The sequence below is a fragment of the Ceratina calcarata genome, unplaced genomic scaffold (genome assembly GCF_001652005.2).
Source record: "Ceratina calcarata isolate Rehan_Ccalc_2016 unplaced genomic scaffold, ASM165200v1 scaffold78.2, whole genome shotgun sequence".
NCBI classification, from domain to species: domain Eukaryota; kingdom Metazoa; phylum Arthropoda; class Insecta; order Hymenoptera; family Apidae; genus Ceratina; species Ceratina calcarata.
Window position 1 is genome coordinate 2555208 of NW_017179105.1, and position 16191 is coordinate 2571398.

Below are 16191 nucleotides of genomic sequence, written 5' to 3' on the forward strand. Positions count from 1 at the left end.
CATTTGACTCATTTCCAACTTGACTAAACGATTTTCTATCATCTGAAGATTTAAATAAAAATTGAGCAACTCTCTTTGTTGACACATTAAAATAACAATGATTAAAATATGTAAGTCTTGGTTTATTGACTCCGCTTAGTTATTGGAGTCTTCGTCATCACAGAGTTCCTGTTAAATCAGAATATTGTTAATATCATTGTATTGATTAAAGATATATAACAACAGTTTGATTGCATACTTCAATCTTTGAAGCAATGTTCGCTGATTCTTTGGCACGTTTTGGAGATGGAGTAGCTGGAGTGGTATTTGTAATTTCTGAGTAAACAGAGTCAGGATTTAGAAAATTTGTAATAGGTTTCTGCCATTCTGGCGTGTCTCTTGGATGATACGGGTTGCCACCGGAATAGCTTTTTCCTAAAATTGTTTATTCAATTTGTTTTCAATTCGTCGTTCACTTAAATAAATATATCAGGCATTACCTCTCCTCTTAGACGGTGTCACAACTGGCGAACTCGGTACTATAGCTGCGACTTTCGATGGTGCTTTACTACCGACGGCTAAGGAATACAAACGATAAATATTTTTAACAAAGTTATTCGATCCCTCAGATATTCTTAGACAGAAGTATGATACTCGCAAATGAAGGAATAGGAAATATGGTTGAATTTAATCGGAAATCGATTAAGCAAAGGAATCACTGACTTCTTACAATTTCTGAATAAGAGATTTGATAAATTGAATATTTCACCTTTCGCCTGTATGCGATCTGCTCTTGTTCGAACCATCTTTCTTCTATTTTACAGTAAATCGAACACGAAGTTACAGGAGCTGTTGCCTCTTAAAAAACGTCGTTACAATTCGTTCGACACCGTTGAAACCGTAAGTATATATATAAGCAATTCAAAATCCAAGCTACCGGTTGCCAATCGTATAATATGAACAGTAGTGCCAATCTTTAAGAGTCGCGAGTCGCGAACAACGGATAGATATTTAAATTCGTCGGTGCTATGGTGCTGAATGAAAAATGTAATAAAGTGAACAATAGCGTATCTTTATTTAAAAAGAAGGCTATTGCCGACAATAACAAAATCATCAAAGCATCCGCATCCTAAGGAACATCCAAGCCTCTCTCAAACATCTTCCCGTTGTCATTTCAAGTAAGATCATCGTTTTCTCATTTTCGATCAAAATTATGCTATGATCTTTCTGCATTACATTTTGCGTCGTGTAATATTCGTAACAGAAATGCAATTATATCTGATAATTACGTGAACATAGCATAATATTGATGTACGATTTATTATTGACTATTCCGTAATAATTGCGCCCAAGGGAATAACGAAACGTGATCATTCTTGATTAATTAGCAAAATAAAAACAAATTAAAATTACGTAAAATAATTTATATATATATGTATACATATAACTACATTAAGTCTATATATTACATTAAACAGGCCCAGGTTTTTTTTTAACTGCGAGATATAATAATCATATCTCACGGTAATGCGTTTCGAATATAACAATTTTTTGTCTTATGAACGGTTATATAAAAGGTGTCGTTTTTTGGACAGTTAATCTCGTATTTTTTCGGTATACAAGTATGATGTGTATATAAGCTTTGAAAGAATATAGAGTACACGTCGTGCAAAAAATATGGCTATGTCGATAACCGTATATTATGTAACTTAATTTTAATACTGAATCACAGAGACCCGTTAATCGGGAAAACAATAAATTACATTCTTGAAGAGGTCTGCATACGTTTCGGGATGTATGAGTTTGTGCTTGCATCGGGTAAAAAAGCAACATCGATTTCGAGCAAACTGTGCCTGGCAATTTTTACAACAGTAACGATTTAATACAAGATCGTAAAACGAGCACGCGTCCGCGTTATTCATCTTAGAAAAAATATACGAACGTTCGAAACATCAAGCAAAGCTAAGAATGTCCATTTCCACTTGTAGTAGAAACATATGAAGTACGTTCAAGAACGTCGTTTTAAAAATACGACAGAAATTACATTCGAAATCAATGGTTAATATCAATCTAGTTATTACTTTCAAATTGTTGTTCCAAACGCTTTTAACAATGTGAATATATCTTCGTAATGTATGTCCATAATATATGGTAAATTACAAATTTTTGCTAGATTTAGGAAATCGAAGGTATCTCGAAGTTGACGCTAAGATTCTCGGATTGTGCTAATTTAACGATCGTAGACAGTTTGACCGCGACGCGGGCAGCTTCGTCGAGATCGTCTATCGGTACGATTCTCAAACCCGCGTTCGCAATAAGAGCTTTCGCTTCGTCTACGTTTGTACCCTGAAATCATGCAATCAAAGTTAGATTCCATCCTTCGTACCGTCACTTTGGGAACGCTATTGGCATTAATTCATACCTGCAATCGAACGACGACAGGAATTTTTAAGCTGAGCTCTTTAGTCGCGGCGATAATTCCTTCGGCAATCACGTCGCATCTCATAATTCCGCCAAATATATTGACTAAGAGAGCGTGAACCTGTATCAATCGAAATAAGAAATGTTTATCTTATCTACAAAAGTTTTTCATCGATATTAATGATGTTGCATAACTCACTCGTGTGTCAGAAGTTATGATTTTAAATGCTTCTTTCACAGCAGAAGTGGTTGCGCCGCCGCCGACGTCTAAGAAATTGGCTGGCTCTCCACCATGCAATTTGATAATATCCATAGTGGCCATAGCCAGACCAGCCCCGTTTACCATACACCCGATGTTACCATCGAGCGCGATGTAATTTAAATCGAATTTAGCAGCTTCGACTTCCTTGGCATCCTCTTGAGTCCAGTCTCTCAGAGCGAATAATTCCTTTTGCCTGAACTCAGCATTGTCATCGAATCTGCACTTGCAGTCCAAGGCGAAGTCTAAATATCGTGAAGTTTGATTGAAAATCTTTCCTTTCTACCTCGTATGGAAACATCTTTATTTTTATATCAAACTTACATTGTCCATTAATGTCTTCTGCCAAAGGATTCACCTCTAATAAAAGAGCATCCTTCTTAAGAAACATTTGATACAGGTTGATAATAATGTTAGAAATGTAATCTTTAACATTCTGAAGTCCAAGCTTCACGGCAATACGATCTGCCTGTTCTTTCGTAATACCCTTCTCGATATCAATGGGTTCATACATGATAGCACTAGGATTCGTTGCAGCAACTTCTTCGATATTTACACCACCCTGGCTGGAAGCTATTATCACTGGACCCTTAAATAAAAAAGTGTCCAATTGAATCAATCATTTTTCCTGGCTCATGTCAGTCAAATAACGTCTATTCGTCGACTTACACCAAAGGCTCTTTCCATCATGACCGCAAGGTAGTACTCTTTACGCGGGAACATGCGTTGTGTCACCATAACTGCATTGCATATCCTACCGGCCTCGCCCGTCTGTTTAGTGATTAACAATTTGCCCAACATTTGACTGGCTAATTTCTTCGCTTCATCCGGACTATACAAAGATCAACGCACGATAACACAAACCATTTTTGTATTGCTCATATTAAGATTCTGTGTGATATCTTACGTTTCACACATCTTTACACCGCTGATGCTACTCCCTTTAAAGTGACCCTTTCCTCTGCCGCCAGCTAAGACTTGTGCCTTCAAAACGATATCTTTGGTTTTCAAGTCAGCGGCGAGTTTCGCAGCCTCATCCGGAGTCTTGGCAACTCCGAACTTCGGAGTCGGGACTCCAGCTTCATTGAGTAAGCTGTAGCTGATGTGTTCGTGGACATTTAAATTCCTAACTGGTTGTTTCACTAAGTTGGTTTTGCACCCCAAAATCTATCCGCAAACAAGTACAAAGGGGTTTCAATAAGAACTGTGTCCATTGACGGAACGTCTTTATATGTTACAGCTTCAGATAATTAGTCTGGATATAGCGTGTATAATTATGTAATTTATTGACAAATCTTTATAAATAACATTTACTACGAATTGTCAACATGCAACGTAAAACAAAGTAGCATCAGCTCTTGAACTTTAAACCAGCGTGTTTCGCCGTACGAATTAAAAATATTCTAAACTCAAAGATCAATCGGCGGTAATGACCTACATACTTCTAATCACATCCTTGGCAGCTTCATCTTCGACAAGTAAACAGATCGAACGTGAATAATAGATCAGAGGCACCGCCGTTGCAAATTTTTAAAGTCAACAGAGATATACTTCGAAAGAGAACAAACGAAAACAATTGAAGCGGTCAGCTATTAGATTTGAAAATCGGGACTCCTCTTGCGTTTGACAAGTGGTCGCTCATTCTCGACGTAATTTAATAAAAGTTAATTAAATACGGGCAGACGAGCAAGAGTCAATGACCAACGAATCAAAGGTTGCCCAGGGAGACATTTAGACGTCTATTGCACAATTGACATGCTTGTATTTCGTGAAAAAAGCGAGTTTATTGCAAGGCCACTATCTTTGGCTTCGAATCGGCTGACCCTGGCGCCCAATTTAGCAGACTACAGACATCTAATATGGTGATTACCCCACTTATGAATCATTGGCGTAAATCCTGACGGTTTCGGAAGAATATAACTAAACCGAACGAGCAAACACGGATTGTCGGGTTCGGGCGGAACAGTAGCTTACGGAGAATGCAACTTACCTTCGACCCGTTGAATCGGGTGAGATTTTCAACGAGTGAGATAGTCCGAGACAACATGGTAGCCATCTTATTAAAGCCGTGGCAGTGGACTGCCAAGTGTAAGCTGCGCCTTCATGTCCCCACCTTTCTTGACGTTTATACTAGTAGAAAACATGACGCAAACTCCGCAAACGAAGCCTGCGATGGCAGCACTACTACAGATCACGATTTTCTGCGAACATTTGATTTATCATGCAACAATTCTTATGCAGAAAAACTTAGTTTCGTATTCAAGACTTCAGTCACTTCCAGTCACGTTTCGATTTCTCATTCAGCATTTGAATATGTTAATGCGCGTTATTCTTATCTTTCCTGGTCGCGTGGATTGTAATATTGCGATGAACGCAGGAAGGGAAGTAGAGTAAAATTATATACAGAAATATGAGAAAAATATTTATTCTTTACGTCTACATTTAGATTGATACAAATTTATAAAAGTTAAAAGAATACAGGCGATGTTTTCACATCGTACGACATAGCAAAAGTAAAAGCAAACAAAGAGCTATTAATAATTGTACAGCGTGTTACAAATTTCGTTAAAAATGTAGAAAGATCATTTAGCTTTCGTCCCACAGTCCGAACTCTTCACCTTTTTCTTTTTAAGCTTGAAAGAAACCTCTAAATTCATAGAAGACGCAAGTTGTATTATGGTCGATAATTTCACAGCCGATTCAGCGGCCGTGGCAAATTCGTCTACGGGGAATACTTTCACTTGTGCATCAGCTATTAACTTCCGTGCGATCTCTACGTTAGTTCCCTACATAACAAAACAACTTCTGATCAACGTTCCCTCGTGCATATCCGCGAATTACCTGCAGTCTTACGACCACCGGAACTGTTAGCTTCAATTCCTTGGACGCGGCGATAATTCCTTCTGCGATTATGTCACATCTCATAATACCACCGAATATATTTACCAAAATCGCCTCTACCTGAATACTTGGAATTCAAGTTTATGTCGATTTATATAGACGTGAGGTTTAATTACCTTCGGATCAGAGATTATTATTTTAAAAGCTTCTGTTACGGTTTCCTTCGTTGCGGAGCCACCCACATCTAAAAAATTAGCCGGCATACCGCCGTACAATTGAATCATATCCATAGTGGCCATCGCCAATCCCGCGCCGTTCACCAAACACCCTATGTTTCCGCTTAACGCTATGTAATTTAAATTAAATTTAGACGCTTGGAGTTCGTTAGGATCTTCTTGTGTAAGATCCCTGAAAGAAAATAATTTCTTTTGCCTGAACTCTGCGCTATCATCGAAAGAACATTTACAGTCTAAAGCGAAATCTGAAAAGTTTTTCGTTTTCGTTATTAAGGGATTCTTAATTCAATGAGATCGATCGATTCATTGTACAACTCACATTCCCCGGAGAGGTCTAAAGCGAATGGATTAATTTCAAGCAGTAACGCGTCATTCTTGATAAACGTCTCGTAGAGATTGCAAGCGATCACTCCGACGATATCTTTGTCGTTCCCTTCTATACCTAGCTTCTGTACAATTTTGTTCACTTGCTTGACAGTCAAACCTTTCATTATGTTCACCGGTATATACGATATCGCCTCCGGAGTCTTCGCGGCGATATCTTCGATATTCACACCGCCCTGCTTAGACAGTATCACCACGGGACCCTATAAATTATATGACTTGTTTTAAGAAATTTGAACTACTCCTATCGTTTTAATAAAAGAGTTTACATGGTAAGTTTGTTCGAGCGTTACTGCCAGGTAATATTCTTTACGCGGGAACATACGCGTTGTCACCATTACTGAATTACAAATTCTACCAGCCGACCCGGTTTGTTTCGTTACTAACAAATTTCCTATCATTTGGCTGGCCAAATCTTTTGCTTGCTCGGGACTAAAAATGACATTGAATAAAAGTTATAATCGCCGCGCTTGATTCTTGATTCTCGACTCACGTTTCGCACATAACGACACCGCCGATCTCGGTGTTCTGAAACCGTCCTACCCCACGGCCCCCGGCAAGGACTTGAGCTTTTATGACGATATCTTTCGTCTTGAGACTCTCGGCTATCTTTGCAGCTTCTTCCCCTGTTTTGGCAACTCCAAACGGCGGTGTCGGGATCCCAGCTTCTTTTAATAAAGTATACGCGACATGTTCGTGAACTTGTAGGCGTCGGATTTGTTGAACATTGATAGAAGCACAGGCTAAAAACTAAAAATAGTTTCAGTTATAATCGTCGATTCTACTGCTGCTAACTGTAACTGCTTGGAGTATCTACCTGTTTTATCGTACTTCCAGTGTAAAACTGTGACAGAAGTGACGAGATTCTGATAGACATCTTCTATGTCGATCGAATTGTTCGATCTGTAGAAAGCCTCTTTCTTTTTATTCATATAAAAGGAACTCTCCTCGCATAACCATCGTTTCTATAAACTTCCGACTTTGAGTACGATGTGAAATTAGAATGCTATTAGCGATAAATTCAGAACTCTATTACTCAGTGAAAATATCTGCAAATCGCGATGCAGGATTTAAAGAAGGGACATGGAGTTCTAATAAACAGCTGGAGATCGTTCGATTGATAAACATAACTTTATATTAATAAAGATTCTGTCTCTCTAATCTTTAATATGTACTCAGAAGATACACGTATTAAATTATGTTGATACATTAAAATATAAAAAGTCGATCTTTTACATTGTACTCTTATTAATTATACTCTGATTATGATTTCCTTAGAAGCGCGTACAATTTCTAAGTATAACAGAGAAAAACCTTGCTACATTGTAATTCTGTATTTCATTGGTACATCGTATTCGACAGTTTAAAATGAATTCTTATATCAATTAGCGTAACAATCGTTTCTCGAAAAATGAATTTATTTCCCCAGTCAGACTTATGATTATTTTAGGAACTACGTCCTTAACAAAATTCCTAAAATCTCGAAAACTCGAATGTAATTATAACGCTCAATGATTTTCATTACTACTACGTTTTCTTAGATACACATGTTAAACTCGTTTCATCGAGGCCACGTCTCTCAGCAAAATTACAATGGGGAAAGAATTATATTAAGTTACTACGATTTCATCAATTAAGAAAAACATGATCTTTCAGACGTCCTCAAATAATATTAATACTTCTATATTTTACATAGACGAAAAGATACGAAAGACATCAGAGTTATTTAAATTGCAAATTCATTTCGTATAAGTTAAATATTAATATCATCGATAAAACTGAATTACTATGTTCAGGCATTTATGTTGCACGCTTTGAATTCTGGCCTCAACAGTCTTATATTCTAAATACAAAACAAATTTCTCTTGTTCGACTTAGTAGCTAAATCTATCGTTAAGCGTACTATTCGTGTGACTTCCACTTATTCTGTGTATGATCTGACTGAACATACGGTAATCGTCCGTTTCCGAGATCGGTGACAGAGGCCTTTTATATTTTATATTCTGCGAATGACGAATTACATACGTTACAAATGATCACAGTCGCGATTCGTTTCTCTTCGATTAGAATTATACGTACCACGCTTAAACGTTTGCACTGCTGGTAAATGTCCCCCATACCGTCCGGAGTGTTCCCATTCTGGTTCGGCGTGAAATTAAGAGGCCGTGGATGTTTGCTAGGGCTGTACTCGTTCCCCAATTTACACATACAGTTAACATTTGCGCTCGGGTTTAATCTTGCAGTACTGTAACATCGTATCACTTGAAGTAAGGTCTTATAAAAGGATTTAAAGTAAAAATAATTTAAGAGTCTCTTATCAATATGCTCGTAATCAGCTTGATAAATCGTGGAACGCTTTAGCATACTTCATTCTCATCAATTTTTGTTCATACTGGACACGTCTTTGAGCGCGGGCAATCTGGTCCGATCGCAGTCCACCCGTCGTGAAACGACGCTGGGACGTTAAAATCTGTTGCCTCCTTCCTGCGGATCTCTGTTGAACCGACATCACCGACTTCCCGGCTTGCGAAGCTTGCTTTAAAAATAAGAAAACAGAACACTCATTTAATATCAGTTTGATCACGATTTTCCGACTATCATTCGGCGACTTACTCTGAACTGATTTTGTAAGGATAATCTCTGATTCTGTTTCTGTAGTAGCAACTGCTTCGCTTTTTTAACGCGATTGCGGTAAGCAACTTGAGCAGGGCTCTGATATCCGAGCCGATTGTGAACCGACGTAGGGTCACGCAAATTCGGTAGACTGTTCGTTTTTTTCAATGTAGCCTTATTGTTGGTGAAAAATCCTCCCTGAGTAAAAGTCAAATTTGTGCGACTTCTACTACGGGTCAGACCGAATCTGTTGCCGCGAGCACGGCGAGTGTTAAAGACTCCTCGTATATTCGATTTTTGATTCAATGTCAAATTGCTACGTGACCTGGTCAAGCCGGTGTTTTTCTTGTACCGTTTTCGAACGAAACCACCGCGTACATTGATATTGTTATTATTGTTATTGTTATTCTGGCCTGCTTGCCATGTTTGATCTTTCTTAACGATTCCAACGTTACGCTTTATTCTGGCGCCTCTGCCTCTGCCTCTCAATCCATTACGCCCTCGCGGGCTTCCCCGTGTGCGTTTAGCACCAGCCTTTCCGCTGGTGGTCCCTGACTTTTTCTTCTTCTCCTTTTTCTCCATCTTTATGATCTCATCTTAAAAGGAAGAAAATTCACAACGTTTAGTGAGTGTACGGCCTGTGATCAGTGCAGGAAGTTAATTTTGTGTTAGGGCTTTTAAACTGGAATATGTGAAAAACGTCTTCTTGCGTGGACCATCATCACGAGCTCAGTATGGCTAGTTCTGTCTCTTTTTTTTATTCAATTCCTTTGAAGATTTTTCAATCTACGTATCTCTCAATCCCCCCAATTGTTCTTCTAATATATATCTATTATTTTCAAAATAATTTCATTTTTAAATACAATTAAAGACACATCGAATGTTGCTGCTAGTTTCATAGTCATAATGTCTAACACAAAAAGAATCGTAATAAAAAAGTCTCAAGTATATTACTTTAAATTAAAAACGACAAAAATACTGAGATACTATACTTCTGCGAAAGAATTTGTGACACCTTACTCTACAAATGCAACTCAACGTCTTTAGAAAAAAAATGATCCTCCAGCTAATTTTGTTAATATCTCTACGTGTATTGTACTCTTTAGAGTCTTCTTCGTAAATTCTCTTCGTACATCCAACATCTCCTTTGTTCACATATATATACTTCGTAATCTCCTTTTACGTACTCCCTGCTTTCTTCTTAATCTCAATGTAATCTTCAGATAGTATTTATCTTTCAATACATAGATCTCAAGTGCATTTCCTTGCACATTAATTGTTCTTCGTACGTTCGATATCTAACTTCTCCTTCGGCTGAATTGTTCTCCTCTTCATTAAAAATGCGATTCCGTCAGCCTTTATCATCGTTAATTAATAGAAAAAGAAATAGGCCGTTTGTACTAGTACTTAGAAAAAAATAACTGAACAGGCGGTCGCAGCGATGCAGTTACATTTAAGATATCCTTCCGTCGAGGTGCATGGGTCCATATTTTTCCAATCCAATAAATATCTAACTGATTTATTGGAAACATTAAATCCTCTTGTAGTCTTTTATTTTTTCTATGTCTCGTTAAATGAAATATTTCTTACGATTCGACAATTGATTTTATGCATCGCGGAGCGTTTGTTTATTTATACGTTTACATCGAACATGTTAAATCGTACGTTTGCGATATACTTTAGCATAATTTTCGTTCGTAGTCGAAACGTTTTACGTCGCATGTTTTACGTTCGAGTCATAGAATGCGTTGAAAATAAAATCGATTTAAAAATTCCTGGGATATTTTTTTTATCTCGTATAGCGTGCAGCGTTCCAAGTCCATCAGGCAAACGAACAGAAACTCGAGGAACATGATAGCAGAGATAAAAATACTACTAAAGTTACGCAAACGTATGTATCCCACGCAATGGAAAGTTGACTCCTTTTCGTGAGGCGTGAGTCACACAACACTTCGTCTGCGTTATATTATCCAAGAGAGTCTCGTCTTCGTGTTGGTCAATTTTCACATTTAGACAATCGTCCTGCTATCGTTAGAACGATACGATGCTTCTCTCCATCGATCGTACGTAAATCGTAGCACTCTTTTTCTCGCAGGACGCATAGTCCTCCGTGGCGTTTGTATTTCTCTTCCTTCTCGTTATCCTTTCCGTTCAGTAGAAATCCGGATTTATCGCGTTCCTATTGCGTGTACACGGCCGAGAATCGAAGCTCTTTTATAAGGATCCGAAATGCGTATGCAAGTACTTTGTTCTATTCGAGCGTCAGAAATTGCGAGAACGTCTTCCAGCGATTCGAAAGGACAGCGCACTGGTTTTCTCTTGCGAGTTAAACGTCGACTCGAAAGCGATCGCATTGCCCATGTTTTGATTCCGCAACGATTAAGAGACGGGGAGACGGAATGATTGTGCATCGAAAGCTCGCTGATCCGCTGATCATTCATTTCCAAGATCTATTTACCATACCTCGGGCGGTTTATAAACGAACGAAAAGAAATATTGGACATCTACGCTGTAAGATTCTCGCCATTCGGAATTCGTGCAAAAGAAGAAACAGTAGTAGCCGTACGCTCACCCAGGATTATCGGCAAAACTGCTAGACGTTCGAGACTCTGGCCACTTACCAAGCGACATGTTCACTTTTGCGTCAATTTCGGACATTCTCTATGATCGCTCTGTTTCTGTCTTTCTCTGCTATGTTTCTCGACGCGAGAAATACACAAGGAGAGATCACGGATCTCGATCGTACGCGAGTTTTCCCCGTAACGTCAGCACATACGCGATAATACGCAACGAAATTACGATACGCAACGATCACAATAAGAGATCACGAGTGACCAACACGATCAACGCTGAACACTGAACGTAAATGGCTAAGCAAACACGCCGAGCGCAGAAGCTTCAGGAAATGGTTGTCGCGTCGGACAGGAAGTCGCGGCGCTCTCGTCGAAATGCTTCAGATTTTATAACAGCGTTTATTAAAGCACGCTTTAAATAAGTTAACTAGGACGAAGTGATAATGGTAATAATACGCAAAGCAAAACGCGAAGATTGTAAAGCTATCAGAAGCTTGATCCAGGTAGTTCTAAATAAAAATTATTAGTAAATTAATATAACATTTCCGCTTTGCTGAAAATTGCAAAAACCTTTTCTTTAAATCGTTTTCGCGTTCTTTAAGGAATTAGCTGATTTCGAGCGTATGCCGGATGGTCCAAAAATTAATTCCGAAGGTAGGAATTCAACGTTGGGGATAAATTGGCTTTCATTGAAGAAGATTGTTCATAGTTTTAGAAAAAGATGGATTTGACACAGATCATCCTTTGTTCATATGCTACGTAGCAGAGATAGATAGAAACGTGGTAGGGTATGCAATTTCATATTACACATACTCGACGTGGGGCGGTAAAGCCATGTACTTGGAAGATTTGTATGTTACACCTAACAATCGAAGGGAACACGTAGGCAGTAAATTATTAAGAGCTGTTGCCAAAGTATGTTGCCCAAAAACTATAAAATTTACATTCGTAGGAATTATATGTACTTATAATTATTGTATCATTTGTATAGGAAGCGGTAGATAACAGTTGTTGTAGACTAGATTTCTCTGTCCTTAAATGGAATCCTGCAAGAGATTTCTATAAAAGTAAAGGAGCAATTGATATAACGGAAGAGGAAGAGTGGCATCATTATCGTTTTACAAATGAAGCTTTAAAAATTTTAGCTACCGATTCATAAGCATTCTGTTCTATTCTTATAAAACGTAATTTTGTATTTTGATACACCCATATGTATTCAATTGTTAAGAAACAATAGAAATAAAGTTGATTGTATGAAAGGTTTTGTACAAACGATAATTATACGAATAGTTTCATGTAATGGGAAGTAACTGTTTAAATATGGACCAAGGGAAAGTAAGATCATGTTCTTGATCGTTTATTATTAAAAAATAATGCCGATACAAAGAATATATCGTACAATCCGAATATTACAGTCCTACTTATTTTCTTCGCGTGAAACGTTGCTTGCACGAAATATGATTGGTAAAATTTCCGTTCCGGAGGAACACACGTTACACAAAGATGATGTTAAATTAATTGACGACGACGACTCAGATTTATTGTCGCACAGCCAGATGAGTTGGGACGATATAGGAGACAGATATGTACCGTACGAAGTTTTGTCAAACGAATCGGTATCGACTACCCCTGAATCGTCTACAACTGTAAGTCTTATTCGATCGTAAATCAAATGCTCTAATTGCAACAGAGTTTTCCTTTTTGTAGTCCGATCTTTCGTTCACGTTGCTCGATCAAGTGCCGTTCTCAGCAGATCAAAAAGTAATCCAGTGCGCAACTGGTAGTAATTGGAATAGTTTTATTCTGGACATCGATTTGTGGGAAGATGATAAAGCGCCCGTCGTAAAGCTGAGAGAACTGTGCGATGTAACGTTTGACGATTTAGAATTCTGCGGATTTCTCACTGACAGGCTGATAGGAGTTAGCAAATCGTATCTTACCAAATCCCCCGAGAATGGTCTCTACGTATTAAGCAAATGCGTTATGAGAGACATGGTACTTGGTCCTCTATTAGAAATATAATGCCTTCTATAAGAAACAGATAGTAGGAATAATTTCTTTAACAGTCGCTCTCGCATATTGTGATGTTAAGATATCATCGTTACTTGCAATACATCGATCTCGCATACAATCATATTTCGACTTTACTACCACTGAAAGGCATTCCCTACTTAATGTTTTTAAACGCGTCGCATAATAGGATAAACATTATTCTCGATTTTTCACCTCCTTGGTATTTGACGTACGTAAATTTATCCTTCAATTACATATCAAAAATGCGTGATATCAGCGAATTCTGGAGTATCGTGCATTTGGACTTGTCACATAACGCGATCGAGATCATTTCTGGCTTGCAAAATTTGAAGTGAGTACTTTTTCCCGCACAGTCGTCATCGGGAACAGATGATTTCATGCCGTGCATTACGTCCTCAGGTATCTGAAGTATTTAAATTTGTCGTATAATTTGATCGAGCGTATTGAAAATTTGGATAAGCTAAATATCCAGGAGCTAAATCTAGAAGGCAATTGCATATTGACTTACAAGTCAGCTATGCCTGGGTACGGCATAAGCAGTCTATCAGATTTACGAAAAATATACTTAGGGTACAACAAGTTGACTACTTTAGAATTTCTCAAGGTAAAACATCAATCGAAACACTTGAAACATGGTTGTTAATTAAATCCTTAAAAATAGGACGCGTACAGTTTGCGCGTGATAGATTTGAAGTTCAATAAGGTCGACGATTTATTGGAATTGCAAAACTGCAAAGGGCTGATCCAAGAAATGGATCTTCGAGGTAATGGTTGCACGAGGTGGCCCAATTATAAAGCCGTGATACTATTCTCTATTCCAAGTATACAACGCATCGACGGGGTCGAAGTGACTAGCGCAGAGAAAGTATGTTTCTATCTTTATTGAGACTCGATGATTCGGTGGATTGAGGAATCGGTTTAAATAGATAGCAGCTGTAACTTCGTTCGCCTCACCGGTGAATTTAGCTGCCGCTCGTACCGTAACAAAATTGACGCTTTTGGAGCAGTTAAGCACTCCGAAGATTGATTTACATGTTACACCGTATGACGAAGGAAGCCCGCCGTTGATAATACTAACAGGTCCGAGCGCAGTGCAGAAATTGTCTTTGGCTCTTCACATTGTTCGAACGTTATTAAAGAAAGTAATACTTCTCGTCGGGTTTCGATCGATGTATTTGGTAAAAGAAATGACTTGAACTTAGGTAGTATATTGCCGATGGTACACGACGAAAAAGGGAGAGAGTAACGAAAGCGAAAGTCAATCATATATATTCGTGGATAGAGAAAAGTTCAATGATATGTCCCGCCGCGGAGAGTTCCTAGCTATTCAAGAAGAATTAGGACACAGTTATGGATTCCGTTAGTCAGATTTGTTAAATTCTGTTAGCAAGTAAGACCTTCGATCGCTACGTTCTTCGTTTCGCAGATTGCAGCGAAATCGCTTTGCTGAAATTAGAGAAGAAAATTGGTATCACTCAAACGGATCTGCACGCAACCATACAGTTGACCATGCGTTATTCCAATAGTAAACCGGTTCTTGTACTAACGAAGAGCGAAGAAGTTCACAGCGAGTGGATACAAGAGAAGTTCGACATCCAGATGTATACCAAGTATAGTAAAGAAAATATAGCATCTAAAGAGACCGCAGTTACAGAAAGTGACCTAAAATTTATTAAAGGAATTGTGAACGATGTACGCGTACGATTGTTACTTTAATGATCGTAGAAACATATCTACTATCGTCTACTCTTCATTCTAGACTGTACAGAATCTTAAACTGCCTAACAAAATTAGAATAGCAGACGTAGATCTAGTTGCAAATATATACGACAGTAATTCGTACGTTGACGAAGATATATTCAGGGACAGAAGCGTGTTGCATAAGAAGAATGTAGGGCACATCAAGTTCCAGGAAGAGATAGAGTCACAACCGATAAAATTTTACGACGAGCTATTAAACGAGCACAAAGAACTGAGAGTACATTGATACAATTGATGTCAATTTTCAGTTGAAGACAATAGAATCTGTTCACAGGTAATCTTAGACGAATATTCGAATATCGTGATCGAAGATGCAGAAGTGAAACGTAAACGGCATCAGGCAAAACTTCTACAACGTCGTAATACGTTAATACTAGGAGGAATAACTTCGCCTACGGATCAAAGCGATTCCGGATCCAGCGACGAAGTGTTCGTGGAGAGAAAAGTTTGTAATCAGAAATTCGTTCTTATTCTTTTGCTAAAGTCGAAGCGATTCTTAATATTGTATTTATAATCCTTAAAGCCATTAGAAATAAAGAAACCGGAACATATGAAAAACTACTATACGGAATTAATACTGAAATCGAGAAAGATTTACTTAGATCAGCACATGAATAACCCTGGATTCTTTTCTCTGGTGGTAACGTGTTTAAGAAAATGTTCAGTGAGTCGTTTAGCGAGAGTAGCTTGTCATTCTCCATATGCCTAGGTACTGACGGATGAATATATTCGAGCGTATAACAAATTAATTAATTTTATCTTTAATGTATATACCAATTTTTGCGAGGAGAAACCGAAATTTTTGTCTGAGCTTAATCACTTTTCTGAAGTTGCTATTCCGGCAATGATCGAGCCCATCGTTAACGAGATAAAACAGTACGTCTTAAGCTTCCTATTTCGTATCCTACGTGTTTCGTATCTTCCGTAACAATGAAATAAACTGTTTAGATCTTTGTCAAGTTCAGTATTGCAAAGAAGAACCCTTCTAAGAAATTATGGTGTTACTTCTTGGAAAGACTTAATGCCTAGCCAAGTGGAGGAAACAATGATCGATCATATTAATTAAGCGCGAGGTAAAAATTATTAGATA

General features: G+C 38.1%; 5 protein-coding genes across 6 annotated transcripts; 1 reads left to right on the forward strand and 4 right to left on the reverse strand.

The window, feature by feature from the left end:
- Window positions 1-6: 6 nt before the first annotated feature.
- On the reverse strand, window positions 7-929 carry LOC108630736 (PCNA-associated factor). Its single transcript, XM_018034198.2, has 4 exons — window positions 749-929; window positions 480-557; window positions 239-414; window positions 7-168 (listed from the first exon to the last, which is right to left on the reverse strand). The coding sequence occupies exons 1-4, from the start codon at window positions 783-785 to the stop codon at window positions 136-138; spliced, it is 324 nt and encodes a 107-aa protein (XP_017889687.1). The 5' UTR covers window positions 786-929; the 3' UTR covers window positions 7-135.
- A 101-nt stretch (window positions 930-1030) lies between these two features.
- On the reverse strand, window positions 1031-4786 carry ScsbetaA (Succinyl-coenzyme A synthetase beta subunit, ADP-forming). Its single transcript, XM_018034196.2, has 7 exons — window positions 4650-4786; window positions 3567-3826; window positions 3329-3491; window positions 2984-3248; window positions 2600-2904; window positions 2402-2521; window positions 1031-2325 (listed from the first exon to the last, which is right to left on the reverse strand). The coding sequence occupies exons 1-7, from the start codon at window positions 4713-4715 to the stop codon at window positions 2155-2157; spliced, it is 1350 nt and encodes a 449-aa protein (XP_017889685.1). The 5' UTR covers window positions 4716-4786; the 3' UTR covers window positions 1031-2154.
- Window positions 4787-5068: 282 nt separating this feature from the next.
- On the reverse strand, window positions 5069-7145 carry LOC108630733 (succinate--CoA ligase [ADP-forming] subunit beta, mitochondrial-like). 2 transcript variants are annotated; one of them, XM_018034194.2, is made up of 7 exons: window positions 6938-7145; window positions 6614-6870; window positions 6390-6552; window positions 6056-6323; window positions 5677-5981; window positions 5501-5620; window positions 5069-5445 (listed from the first exon to the last, which is right to left on the reverse strand). In XM_018034194.2, the coding sequence occupies exons 1-7, from the start codon at window positions 6995-6997 to the stop codon at window positions 5242-5244; spliced, it is 1377 nt and encodes a 458-aa protein (XP_017889683.1). In that variant the 5' UTR covers window positions 6998-7145; the 3' UTR covers window positions 5069-5241. The 2 variants fall into 2 exon arrangements, with proteins under 2 accessions (XP_017889683.1, XP_017889684.1); XM_018034195.2 differs by lacking the exon at window positions 6390-6552.
- Window positions 7146-7267: 122 nt separating this feature from the next.
- Window positions 7268-11617, reverse strand: LOC108630735 (putative serine/threonine-protein kinase cdc7). Its single transcript, XM_018034197.2, has 5 exons — window positions 11355-11617; window positions 8734-9329; window positions 8487-8656; window positions 8200-8365; window positions 7268-8123 (listed from the first exon to the last, which is right to left on the reverse strand). The coding sequence occupies exons 1-5, from the start codon at window positions 11389-11391 to the stop codon at window positions 7995-7997; spliced, it is 1098 nt and encodes a 365-aa protein (XP_017889686.1). The 5' UTR covers window positions 11392-11617; the 3' UTR covers window positions 7268-7994.
- On the forward strand, window positions 11600-16184 carry LOC108630659 (uncharacterized). Its single transcript, XM_018034072.2, has 18 exons — window positions 11600-11641; window positions 11738-11809; window positions 11909-11960; window positions 12016-12221; window positions 12298-12462; window positions 12722-12952; window positions 13014-13301; window positions 13373-13671; window positions 13740-13944; window positions 14002-14205; window positions 14267-14482; window positions 14543-14699; window positions 14767-15032; window positions 15100-15263; window positions 15345-15546; window positions 15625-15741; window positions 15811-15977; window positions 16050-16184. Exons 1-18 carry the CDS (start codon window positions 11600-11602, stop codon window positions 16165-16167), a joined length of 3171 nt encoding a protein of 1056 aa, XP_017889561.2. The 3' UTR covers window positions 16168-16184.
- Window positions 16185-16191: the final 7 nt, after the last annotated feature.